Source organism: Zea mays, chromosome 1 (genome assembly GCF_902167145.1).
Source record: "Zea mays cultivar B73 chromosome 1, Zm-B73-REFERENCE-NAM-5.0, whole genome shotgun sequence".
Lineage (NCBI taxonomy): Eukaryota > Viridiplantae > Streptophyta > Magnoliopsida > Poales > Poaceae > Zea > Zea mays.
The window spans coordinates 215,212,623-215,224,161 of NC_050096.1; the positions used below are offsets into that span (position 1 = coordinate 215,212,623).

The window sequence follows — 11,539 nt, forward strand, 5'->3', positions numbered from 1 at the left end:
ATCAATAAACTTAGAATAGAAAGCAGGCTTTCCTTACAATAACACAACTCCACCATAGTACATAAGTCCAGACACAACTCATTACACATAGGGTTTGACTTTCTATGGATTCAAATGATGAAAATAACAACTTATCTCTTGCCCTGAAAACAAAATGTTGCAGCCACATCTAACTAATGCCATAAATCTCTTCGAAATTATAACCCATAGCACGACATTGCTCATACAAAGAGACAACTTCCTTATTCTCTTCATTTAGGTCCTCGGACACCATTTCCCACAGCTCCGGATCTTCTGAGATTTATTTAAGCTCTGGGTCATCAACATCTGAAGGGTAAACATCGAAGTCCCAAGAAGGAAACTTATTCTTCAAATCTTGTTCATAAATAATGGAAGTCTTCTCTAGCATCTTACGGACATGGTCCAGATGGCCTATAACCTTTCCTAAACCCTAAACTAATGGTGACGACAATGGATTACGAGACTTTAACACTACAAAACGATTGAGCTTGTCCATTTAGAAGAGTTATTGTTAAAAGCGAAGCCGTCGGCTCTCTTTTACCTTCGAGCGAAACCTATTCTGCTACCGTCCTAATCACAAAAATCTCGCACCTTCCCGGACCGCCATGGCGGCATCCGAGGCTTCGAGCCCGTCGGCCCCTATCAAAATCTCCGATACCTGTTTCAGAAAAAGAAACCCAAAAGGCCAAAACCCCGTGCCCGGACCTGTCATCGTTCTCTCCCCCAGCCTATTGCCTCGTTTCCATGGCGGCCACCGCCTCCAACCCGTTCCCGTTCCCCTCCCGTCGCTCGCCGGAAGATAGCCTCTTCTACGCCGTCTACCCGATACTACTCCCCAGCCACCTTCCCGCGCCCGCACTCCACGCCTCGCTCCAGTCCCTCCACCTCTCCCTCCTCTCGCACCTCGCCCCCTTCCTATCCTCCCATCTCTTCCACCGGGATCCCTTCACGCTCACCCTCCCGGCGGACCCGGCCGCCCCCTGCGCGCTTTGCGCCTCGCCGCCCGTGCCCCACCTCCACGGCGCGCTCCGTTTCGGCGACTCCCTCCCCGACGAATGGATCGCCGTTTCCCTCCTCTTCGCGCTCACCCGCGCCTTCCCCGACATCGCGGCCCGCGCCTGGGACTCCGACGGGGAGTTCCTCCTCATCGAGGCCGCCTTCGCGCTCCCACGGTGGCTCGACCCGGAATCCGCCCCCAATCGCGTCTTCATCTTCCGCGGGGAGCTCCACATCCTGCCGCCCTCCCTCTTCCCCGAGACGCCGTCCCTGGAAGCCGCCCTTGCCGCCATCTACGACGATTCCATCGACACCCGCGCTGCCGACGCCATCCAGGCAGCCATACAGCGCCGTATCGCTGGGCTGCCCGAGAAGGCGGCGGAGAACCTACACACAGCACGCGTTATCGTCCCGGCGCCCGTGGCAAAGGTGCTCAAGGAGGAGCCATGCCTGATCGCGCGTGCCATCGAGGGTTTCTACGACCGGGACATTGACACCATGAAACATGCGGCGAGGATGGAAAAATTCCTCAAAGGGCCTGGTGGGGAAGGGATTGAGATAGTGAGAACCACAGTACGCATGACGCGGGCAATGTACGCACAGCTTGTGCAGCAGAACTTTCAGGCTCCCAGGGGGTACCCGATGCCTAGGAGGGAGGAGGGGCCAGAGAAATGGATGGAGGCAGAGCTGGGGATGAAGATTGCCTGTGGGTTCGAGATGATGTATCAGGAGAGGAAACGGCAGGGCGAGGAAGGTAAATGTAGCACGTGGGATGTTTACAGGAAGAGTTTGGAGGCAACTGGGTGCTTGGACGGGCTGTATCCTGGGTCAATTGAGTATAAGAGGGTCATTGAAGATGCAATGCAATATTACAAGAGCTCTAATTTGTATTCCCGAACAAGGTGCTTCTAGTCACTCTTTCTAGCCATGTGGATTCACCTATCTGCTTTGTTACTATGCGAAAGGATGTCATTCTGCAACAATCCCATGCATAAAATGTCTAATTTCTAGTTCACTACCGTTTCAAAAATCTACCTGGTTTGCTGTGCATTATTTGTTCTTTTTGAAGAACGCTATAGCCATTGTCTCTATTAAATATAACTATATAAGTACAAAGTAGTGTCATTTCAATAATTCTTGAGGCTACCAGGATTTCTTTACCATACTGTATGAAGAACACCTAATTTACAAACAGATGTTTTCTTTTGAACTTGATTAATGCAAATCCCTTAGTGTTTTAATACTCTTACAAATTGCAATACGTCACAGGGAGATACTGAGTGAACCAGTGCGGCGAATTGATGAAATCCTATCAATGCTGTACTCAACTGATGAATTTAAAGGCACTGATCTTCCTCCTAGTGATAATGACTCTTGGTTGTATGGTGGGGATGATGAGTTAAATGCGGAACTCTGTGAAAGGCAGAAAGAACTGGAAGAGCATGAAGCTGCGAAGAAGCAAAGAAGTCAAAAGCAAAGTGTCCCTAGCAGTTCAAAATCCCAGACAGACAAGTTTAAGCTTGGAGAGATTACAGAGTCCATGCAAGAATTCATTCGCAAAATGTCCAGCTTTGAGGGAGCCGAGATTCCTGCAGACAGGTTTTGCATCTAGATTTGTTTCTTATTTCTATAGCACATTTTTTTTCTGATTTGCTTCTCATTAGTTTAGTTTTGTTCTCCAATTGTTCCTGTAAGCCTGTGATCTGTCTTTTTTTTTGAAAAACTCGACCTGCGAGGGGGGGGGGGGGGGGGTAAGACAGCCCCGAGCATTATATTAATAAGAAGACCTTCTCACACAGGTCGAGAAAACCCCCAAACCCCTACCCCACTCATACACAGTGGCACCGTAGCCCATGTGAGAAACGGCCGCGACCGGGACCGGACCTTAGACCTGTGCTTTGGCGTGGAACAGGCGAGAGGATTTTTTAACCACAACCTGAAATTCGCTCCCACGGGGAGTCGAACCCAGGACCTGAGGAGTGGTACTCAGACCACCTAACCAACTCGCTAGAGGCCCTTTCGTCTGTCTTCTTTTAAGATACAGACAGTTTCATATCCAAACTAGCAACTGAAAGGAGAATTAGCGATGCTGTGTACTTGTGCCATGCATCTGTAGCATGTTGATTTCTTCGCAAATTTGAACCATGATGCACTAAAATGGAATCTCATTTGCTTTTCAATTACTGAAATGTCTATGATGTCTGGTAAGTCTAAGCACATAGAAGACTAAAAATAGAACAGCTCTAGAAAAACCTTTAATCTGACTGGAGAACAAATAACGCCAACAGGCACTTAATTACAATTATTTGAGTTGTATATCCTATATGTTTATCTATGCTATAGTTAAGTTATCCATAGTTTTACTATGTACTATTATTTTTTCTTAACCTAGTAGGTACCTTCTTATATGCCGGTGTCTGTGCTGGAGACATTTCTTCTTGTACTCCATCTTTGCAGACCAACCTACAGTGACATTTAAGAAGACAATGATAAGCATTGAGCAGCAGTCGTATCGCTTGAGGATAACTTAGGATGTCCCTTGAACTCGCAATTATCCACGTAATGTGTGAATTCTTAGAGTAGTGTTGATTATAGGATTATGCTTGTTGCCCTAGATCTGGATGCTTTAATCCCCAAGTCAAAACAGCTGTAGCCTTACTAGTTACTAGTTGGGACCGAATAGGACAATCCCAAATTTCAAATACTTGAACATTTTGTGATACAGAAATGGTGGTTAGATCATTTTGCTAACACGTGTTGCCAATAAGGTTCAGTGCAATACTACAGTTTGACCTTTTTCTTTTATAGCTATTTAACTGAGCACTTGTGCTACTAGATAGTGTTGGAATACAAGTGAATTGTCAACCTCTTGATTAGCTTAAGCTTTTGGGTTGAGCTGGTCGGTGCATGGAGCTCAATATGATATCCCAGTTAGAGGTCTCAAGTTTGAGTTCTGGTTAGCTTAATTAAATAAATAATTGTTGTTCACTCCTATTTCACGCTTGAGGCCTGAGGGAGCCTCCACGTGAGGGGGAGTGTTAGGATACAAGTAAATTGTTCACCTCTCTCCAGCAGTTTAATCTTTTGGGTTGAACTGGTTGGTGCATGCAATTGAATAGATAGGTACTTTTGGTATTTATAAATCCATTTTTCTTCATGTAGGAGAGATACTGAATCAGTGGACCTAGATGTCAACCAGTTCTTCAAGGCCATAAAATCAGTTTTAGGTGGAGGTTCACAAGAGCAAGCTGACAGTGATGATGGATTTGATAGAAAATCCTCATTGTCGGACATGGACTTTGGTATACCTTTCTTTCTTCAAGTTTATTCATGAGCTTTCCCTGCTCTGACTTCTTTTACCTTTTTCGCATGGTCAGTTATCACTGTTGAATCATAGCCCTATGCAGTGATCATTTTTTCCAACTTCCACATTTTGTGCCCTTGTTTGCATTTGCATATGATTTAAGGAATACAACTGAGAGCATAAAGCCACACACCACCAATTATGGTAATATACATCAAATGGTATTTTGCTTTACTTCTGTGAATTGGGACTATCTTGATCTGAGAGCTTTGCAAGCTAAATATTTAGTTGATCATTTGTTCATTGAACTGGATGATTAAAGTGTTGGCATACTAAATATTTGATTTTTAAGTGGTTAGATATTTAAACGACAATTGAACAAACAAGCCTGGTAGTTAACAGTGAATGGGCAGTAAAGTATCCTAAGATATTTTTGGGGTTGTTGAAACCTTATAAGCTATAATACTACTTTGAAGAACTGCCGCTCATAGTTCACTAGTTTTTTCAGTTCTGCAGCATGTATCTCACAAACTTTGCGGTAGCTTTTGAGCTGTTGATAGCCAACAGTTTTCTTTAGAAAGAGAGAATCATATTTAGTAACCTATATTAATAGTGGCCAACAATCTACTCAAATTGACTTTGTTCTCGCATGAAGAGAGGATAAACGAGCATGCTTGGATTGCAAGATGATACTTGGGGACTGTGTTGTATCTCAACATAAATTTATGGTGGTGGTCTTTCATTTTTAGGTGCGTGCCTGTATAGATAAACAAATGATGATTGTGAGAATAAAGTGGTAGAAACTAAAAATGGAGACGTCAAAAGTCTTCAAGGAAAGGGTTGTCAAAGAGGACATTTGAAAGAAAGAATATGAAAACATGTGGGAGAAGATGGCGATCTGCATTCATAAGGTGTCCTTAGAGGTATGCGGAGCAATATAAGAGAGTGAGGCGAAGATAAAGATACCTGGTGATGGAATGAGGAAGTCCAAAGAGCTATAGACGTTTGTACCGTAACAGAAGTGTGGACAAAATAGAGAAGTACAAGGTAGTAAAGAAGACCGCAAAGTGAGCTGTAAGTGTGGCAAATGGTAGGGCATACAAAGTTCTTTACCAACGTTTGAGTACGGAGGAAGGAGAGTAAGATATATATAGGATGGCTATGGTCCGTGAGGGGGAAAACAAGGACTTGACTTCAACCAAGTTTAGTTCATTGAGAATGAAACAAAGCATCTCTTGGTTAAAGAGGATGAGACCAAACATAGATGGTGAGAGTATTTTGATAAATTGTTCAATGAGGAGAAGGGGACACAATCTTTCAGTTGGATCCAAGAATCTGACGTTAGAGAGGCACTGAAAAGGATAGAAGGGTGTAAGGTGATGCCGTGATGGGTCCTAATGGCATCCCAATTGAGGCATGAATTTTTCATAGGGTTATAGTTGTATTATGGCTAACCAAGTTGTTAAACAAGATGCCTGACAAGTGGAGAAGTATATTGGTATCAATCTACAAGAAAAATAGAGATATTCAAAATTGTACTAATTATGGGCAAATTAAGTTTTTTTTCTCGAACTACGCAGGAGATCTGCGTGTCATTTCATTTAAGGAGAGAGAAACAAGAGTCCGTCAAGGCCAGACCGATTACAAAAGGAACACAACACACACCCACTCAAGGTTCTCTAAAAGGAGGTCCTCAACACGACCAGAGAAAATCCCTAAAACCTCAAGATCCATCTAGCGACCCGACCAGGAACTCTTGGAGTTTTGAAGCTCTAGCCATGCACCACATTTTGAATTTCTCCGCAATTTTCCTTAGAAGATCGGGTATGCATGGCTGGAGCTTCAGCCCCTACGTTTTCCTTTTGGCATCAATCGAACCACCTTGGTCCACAGTCCACACCATAGGGAAGGAATAATCACCCAAACTGGGATCAAGGTTTGTAATATGCAGGGCCTGGAGCATATGAAACCAGAGCTGTCTAGAGAAACTGCAGCCTACTAGAATGTGATTAATGGTCTCATCGTCTTGATCACAAAGAGGGCAAGCCCCGGGATGGGGTAACCCTCTTTTGGCCAGCCTGTCCGCTGTCCAATATCGCTTCTTGAACACTAGCCATATAAAGAACTTGCAACGAAGGGGTGCCCAGCTCTTCCAATTTTTTTCCAGGGTGAAAAACTGATGGATCCAAAGAAAAGAGCTGCATATGCAGACTGGCTAGAGTATTCCCCTGATTCTGTCAGCTTCCATCTATAAGTGTCTGGCACTTCCGGTTGTAGAATAACCCCTTGCACTTGGTCCAAACCTGGACATATTCAATTAGTACTGGTATGGTTAGGGCCCCTTGAATGTCAGCCACGCACTTGTGATCAGTGTTCTTATGGCGTCGCCTAGGCGTCGCCTAGGCGACGCCTAGGCGTCCAGGCGCCCGGGCAAAACTGGTCGCCTTGCTCGCCATTCCCGCCTAGGCGTCGCCTAGGCGCCGCCTAGGCGCTAAGGCGCCTGTCTGATCCACTTGCTCGCCTAGGCGCCTTAAGAACACTGCTTGTGATTATTTAGGGCTTTTGCTACTGTTCTTTTGTTGACCACTCTTCTTGCAATGTTTTGGATCAAATGAGGAGCCAAATCAGTGATGGAAGTTTCGTTTAACCATCTGTCTTTCCAAAACAAGATTTTCATCATTTTCGAGAACTGGAGATATGGCCATATTTAAAAAAGTAGTAGCATTCCGAGGAGCCCCTTTGGAAACTAGCCCAAGGACGGGGACAGTCCACCTTATGGACCCATAACCAACGGATTTTCAGAGCTCATCCTAATTTCTCCGAATTAGTATCCCTAGATCTCCATATTCAAGAGGGCGTTGCACCTTTTCCCAAGACACGAGGCAATTACCCCCATTAGTCTTCTCCTGTCCTTTCCACAGAAAACCCCTTCTTTTGTCTAATGCTTTAATGACCCATTTAGGGAGGTCAACAGCTAGCATTTGATAGATGGGAGAGGCTGTTAGAACTGCTCGAACCATGACCAGACGACCTGCCCTGTTCATTAAAGAGGCTTTCCACCCCGGCAAGTAATCTGAGACTTTGTCCACAAGCCGCTGCAGAGCTTTCTTGGGGGGTTTATGAATAGAAAGGGGCAGACCAAGGTAGGTAACATATAAATCAGTGATATAACAGGCTAGAAATTCCTCAGTTTGGTGCCTTCAACAGAACAATGTATATGAGCCACTGAACTTTTTGAGAGATTAGTCTGCAGTCCTGAGACATGATCAAAAAGCTCAACAATGGCTTTGATAACCAGCAGAAGGCCTCAAAAACGAGTTATTTGAATTTGTAACATTCTCGCCGCACGGCTTCTCTACTTTATTACTCCGCAGCTGAGCTTCGCCAGTTTGGTATTATGGAGTACACACCCACGCCAGTTTGGGACTATTAATCTACCGGCCTCTTTAACCTTCTCTGAGCTACGGTAAAAGTCAATTTTGTCCCTCGAAATAACCGCGGCGAACGTGGCGCAGCTGCGGTGCGTGACGGAGGACCACCACGCGGACAACCTCGTGGCCCGGGCGGAGGCGTACCTGGCCGAGGTGGCACTGCAGAGCCTGGACGGGGCGCTGGAGGTGCTGCGTAGGTGCGACGGTCATGTGGCGGAGCAGGTCGGGCTGGTGGCCCGCTGCGTCGACGCCGTCGCCGCCAGCGCGGGTAAGGAGCAGCTGGTCTCCGGCCTGGCACACCTGGAGACGTGCGACTGCGCCGCCGCGCGCTGCCGGGAGGACTGGTGGGTGGAGGACCTCTCCTTGCTCCGGATCGACCACTACCGCCGCGTAGACCAGCGACTCCATGTTCGACGTCGACACCGTTCACCGCATACTGGTCAACTTCTTGCAGAGGATAGCTCGGGGGACCTCCATGCAGCCGGGTGAAGGGAACCAGAAGCAAGACGAGGGCGCGGGCACCATGTGGCAGATGACCGCGCGGAATGCAGACGGCGGCGTGGGCGAGTCTCCGGCGCGGGCACCGTCCGTCTGTTCTCTCTCGCGGCTAGGGGTAGATTAGTACACATGTATGTGCTCCCTTCATCAAGCGCAAGAAAACAGACGTTTATAGAGCACGGGAGATTAATAGTCCCAAACTGGCGCGGGTGTGTGCTCCATAATACCAAACTGGCGAAGCTCAGCTGCAGAGTAATAAAGTAGCGAAGCCGCGCGACGAGAATGTTACAAATTCAAATAACTCCTCAAAAACAGCACTGCAACATCGGCATAAAACGATATCCGATGTATGGCGTGCTGAACAGCAATTGGCCTCAAAAGATTATACCTTATGGCATAATCAACCAAGTAGTTAAGCATATTCATGACCAAGATGAAGAGCATGGGAGATAGGGGGTCTCCCTGGCGAAGTCCACGCCGATGGACAGGCATAAGGTTCACCATTGACAAGGATACGGGTGGAAGATGTGGAAAGAAGCAGACAAATGAGGTTGAACCAGCGCTGTCCAAAACCCACATATTTCATGATCTCCAGCAGAAAAGGCCAAGAAATGAAGTCGAAGGCCTTAGAGATATCCAATTTGAGGAGCACATGAGCTTCTTTTTTCTTGTGCAAGGCTCTGACCATTCGCTGAACAAAAATGAATTATCATGTATGTTTCTTCCCTTGACGAAAGCACTTTGGTTGGTTGAAATCAAAGAAGGTAACAGGGGTGCCAATCTGTTCGCTAAGATCTTTGCCACTAGTTTTGCAAAGCAGGGAGATGAAGGCTAGAGTCTAAAGGTTTGACTCAATAGAACTAAAGCCGAGTATATGAGATATGACTCTGACACTGCTACACATGAGGAAGGAGATTAATTTAGAATGTCACGTAGTGTCCAGAAAGGATATCTTTCGGTATTTAGGATCGATGCTACAGAGACGGGGATATTGATTTAGATGTAAGCCATAGAATCAAAGCAAGATGAATAGAGTGGGGTTAAGCATCTATCATTCTACGCCATAGGAGGGTACCACAAAAGCTAGAAGACAAGTTCTATGGGACAGTTATTAAACCTCCTATGTTGTATGGTGTAGAATGTTGGTCTAGAGGCACCCGTGTGTAGTGTGATTATAAGACGCAGTAGTAATAGGAAGAGGGGCAGGGGAGCCAAAGTTGACATGAGAGGAGACGGTAAAAGGAGACTTATAGTGTGTTTGGTTTGAGGAATGAAGTGATCCATTTTCTTCTTACTCCTCACTTTTTTATTTGGTTTGTGGAATAGAATGAGTTGATCCATCACCACCCCATTCCTCATAAGCTAATAATTAGTATATACATGAGGAGTGAGTTGATTCCACCAAAAATGATAGAATGAACTTATGATGCATCACCTCATGAAACATAGAGTGACTCCACAAACCAAACACACCATTAATATGCCCAAAAAGGTTGCCTTAAATAGAAGTGCATGGAAAACAATCGTCCAGATGCCTGACTCTTGACTTGTGGCTTCTATTGGGTTTTAACTCTAGCCTATCCCAATTTGCTTGAGACTAAAAGGCTTTGTTATTGTATGAATTGAAAAATACTAAGAATGTTTGTGGCGTTGCAGATGATTCTGATGAAGACGACGATTTTGCTGAAGAATTAGGTGACAAGGATGCAGATGATTCTTTTATGGAATCATATTCAGATGCTTTAAATAAAGAGCTAAGCAGTACCACTCTTGAGAAAAGCTTTGCTCATGCACCACGACCGGAAACTAACAATGAGGTAGTCCTTGTGTATTTTAAAATGTTATATGCTTTTTTTCTATATTATTATCTGTAAGATAGATAGGACACTGCCTCTGAATCAAAATGCTTAATATGATGTGTATATCTTATGATGCTCTTCCCTAAACACCAAGATCCTTCTTTTTGCATATGCAGGCTTAATGAGGATAATCTTACATTATGTGCTTGTTTGGTTCTAAATCAGCACAAGAACTTTTGTGAATCCTTAACTATCTTGTAGTAACTATAATTGAGGGTTTTTAATTTCCTTCATTTATTACTATAATCGTCGTGATGTTACCTTCCAAGGTTGAATACCATGTTTTAGGTTTTTTCTAAGGATGCTGTAATTGCTGTAGATCTTCTACTGACATGCATAGTTAGACTGACTAATTAAATGTGGTGAACCAATGTTGGAGTTGACTAATTAAATGTACTAAGGGAAGAGAATGTGGTATCTGCCTGCATACTCGTTTTGTTAATTCTAATCAACTTGCTTCTGCATTTCCCACTTGGTCTTCTCTATCATTTGCATAATCAGTCAAGTCTAAAATGTATATCCAACTTCACTCACGTTCAGTTAACCTGCATTTACCAAATCAAATTGCAGATTTCGGCTTCTGCTTGTATTAGACTAGAACCTGGCATTTGCTGTTGTTCGATTTTACTTACCCAAAGCAATTTTTTGGTATATTTTGCATTGCAGGGTCCATCAGATGATGCAGCTACTGGTGCAGAGATGACTCCAGTTGATGTAGATCTGAACCTTGTCGAGAGTATTCTGAACTCGTACTCCTCGCAACAAGGTCTTCCCGGTCCGGCTTCCAGTCTGCTAGGACTCATGGGCATAAAGGTCCCTCCAGATGTCAAAAAGATGTGATTTTTGTATTCTAGTGTACACGTGACATCTTGTGAAGCTGGGATATATAGGAAAAACTTATCTTCCGTTCCATACCTGGGCGGTATTTGTTGTGATAGTACAGGGTTGTTTTCTTGCTTTTAAGCAATTACATTTAGGTCGGAATATTTTGGGGTCCATATGTTAGGTTTGGTTGGCAATTAAATTTAGGCAGGAATATTTTGGCCTACCTATGTTATAGGGTTAGAGCAACTCAACAATAACTAAAAAGCCTTCTCCCAATCCTATTTTAGGAAAAATGGTCTCCAACAAATCTTTAACCCATCTCCCAATTTTCTCGCACGCGTAAATCTTGTCTCTCCCTGCGAATATATCCGCTGCGCAAGTCCACCCAATCTCCCGCTGCTCTGCCAGTCTGCCTTCCTGTTGCTTAGCCGGAGGTCCGGACTCCGCATGGGTTGATTTTAGGGATGGCAATGAGTCGGGTTCGGATCGGGTAGAGTAAATACCCGCCCGCGACCATACCCGTGGGGATTATCTATATTCGTCCATGACTATATCCATGGGTAAAATTTTGTACCCATGCTCGTACCCATCGGGTATCGGGCGGA

At 44.9% G+C, this 11,539-nt stretch overlaps 1 protein-coding gene across 1 annotated transcript; it reads left to right on the forward strand.

Moving 5' to 3' along the window:
• The first annotated feature begins 590 nt into the window (after positions 1–590).
• LOC103643252 (protein ecdysoneless homolog) lies at positions 591–11,155 on the forward strand. The gene is made up of 5 exons (XM_008666405.3): positions 591–1,919; positions 2,287–2,616; positions 4,180–4,319; positions 9,907–10,067; positions 10,776–11,155. The coding sequence occupies exons 1-5, from the start codon at positions 766–768 to the stop codon at positions 10,947–10,949; spliced, it is 1,959 nt and encodes a 652-aa protein (XP_008664627.1). The 5' UTR covers positions 591–765; the 3' UTR covers positions 10,950–11,155.
• The last annotated feature ends 384 nt before the right edge of the window (positions 11,156–11,539 follow it).

Bases quoted from the DNA above. Each gene is read 5' to 3' on its own strand.
- LOC103643252 (XM_008666405.3), top strand. From the start codon at position 766: ATGGCGGCCACCGCCTCCAACCCGTTCCCGTTCCCCTCCCGTCGCTCG. The intron at 1,920-2,286 runs GTGCTTCTAGTC...AATACGTCACAG, and splicing joins AATTTGTATTCCCGAACAAG to GGAGATACTGAGTGAACCAG. The intron at 10,068-10,775 runs GTAGTCCTTGTG...TTTGCATTGCAG, and splicing joins GACCGGAAACTAACAATGAG to GGTCCATCAGATGATGCAGC.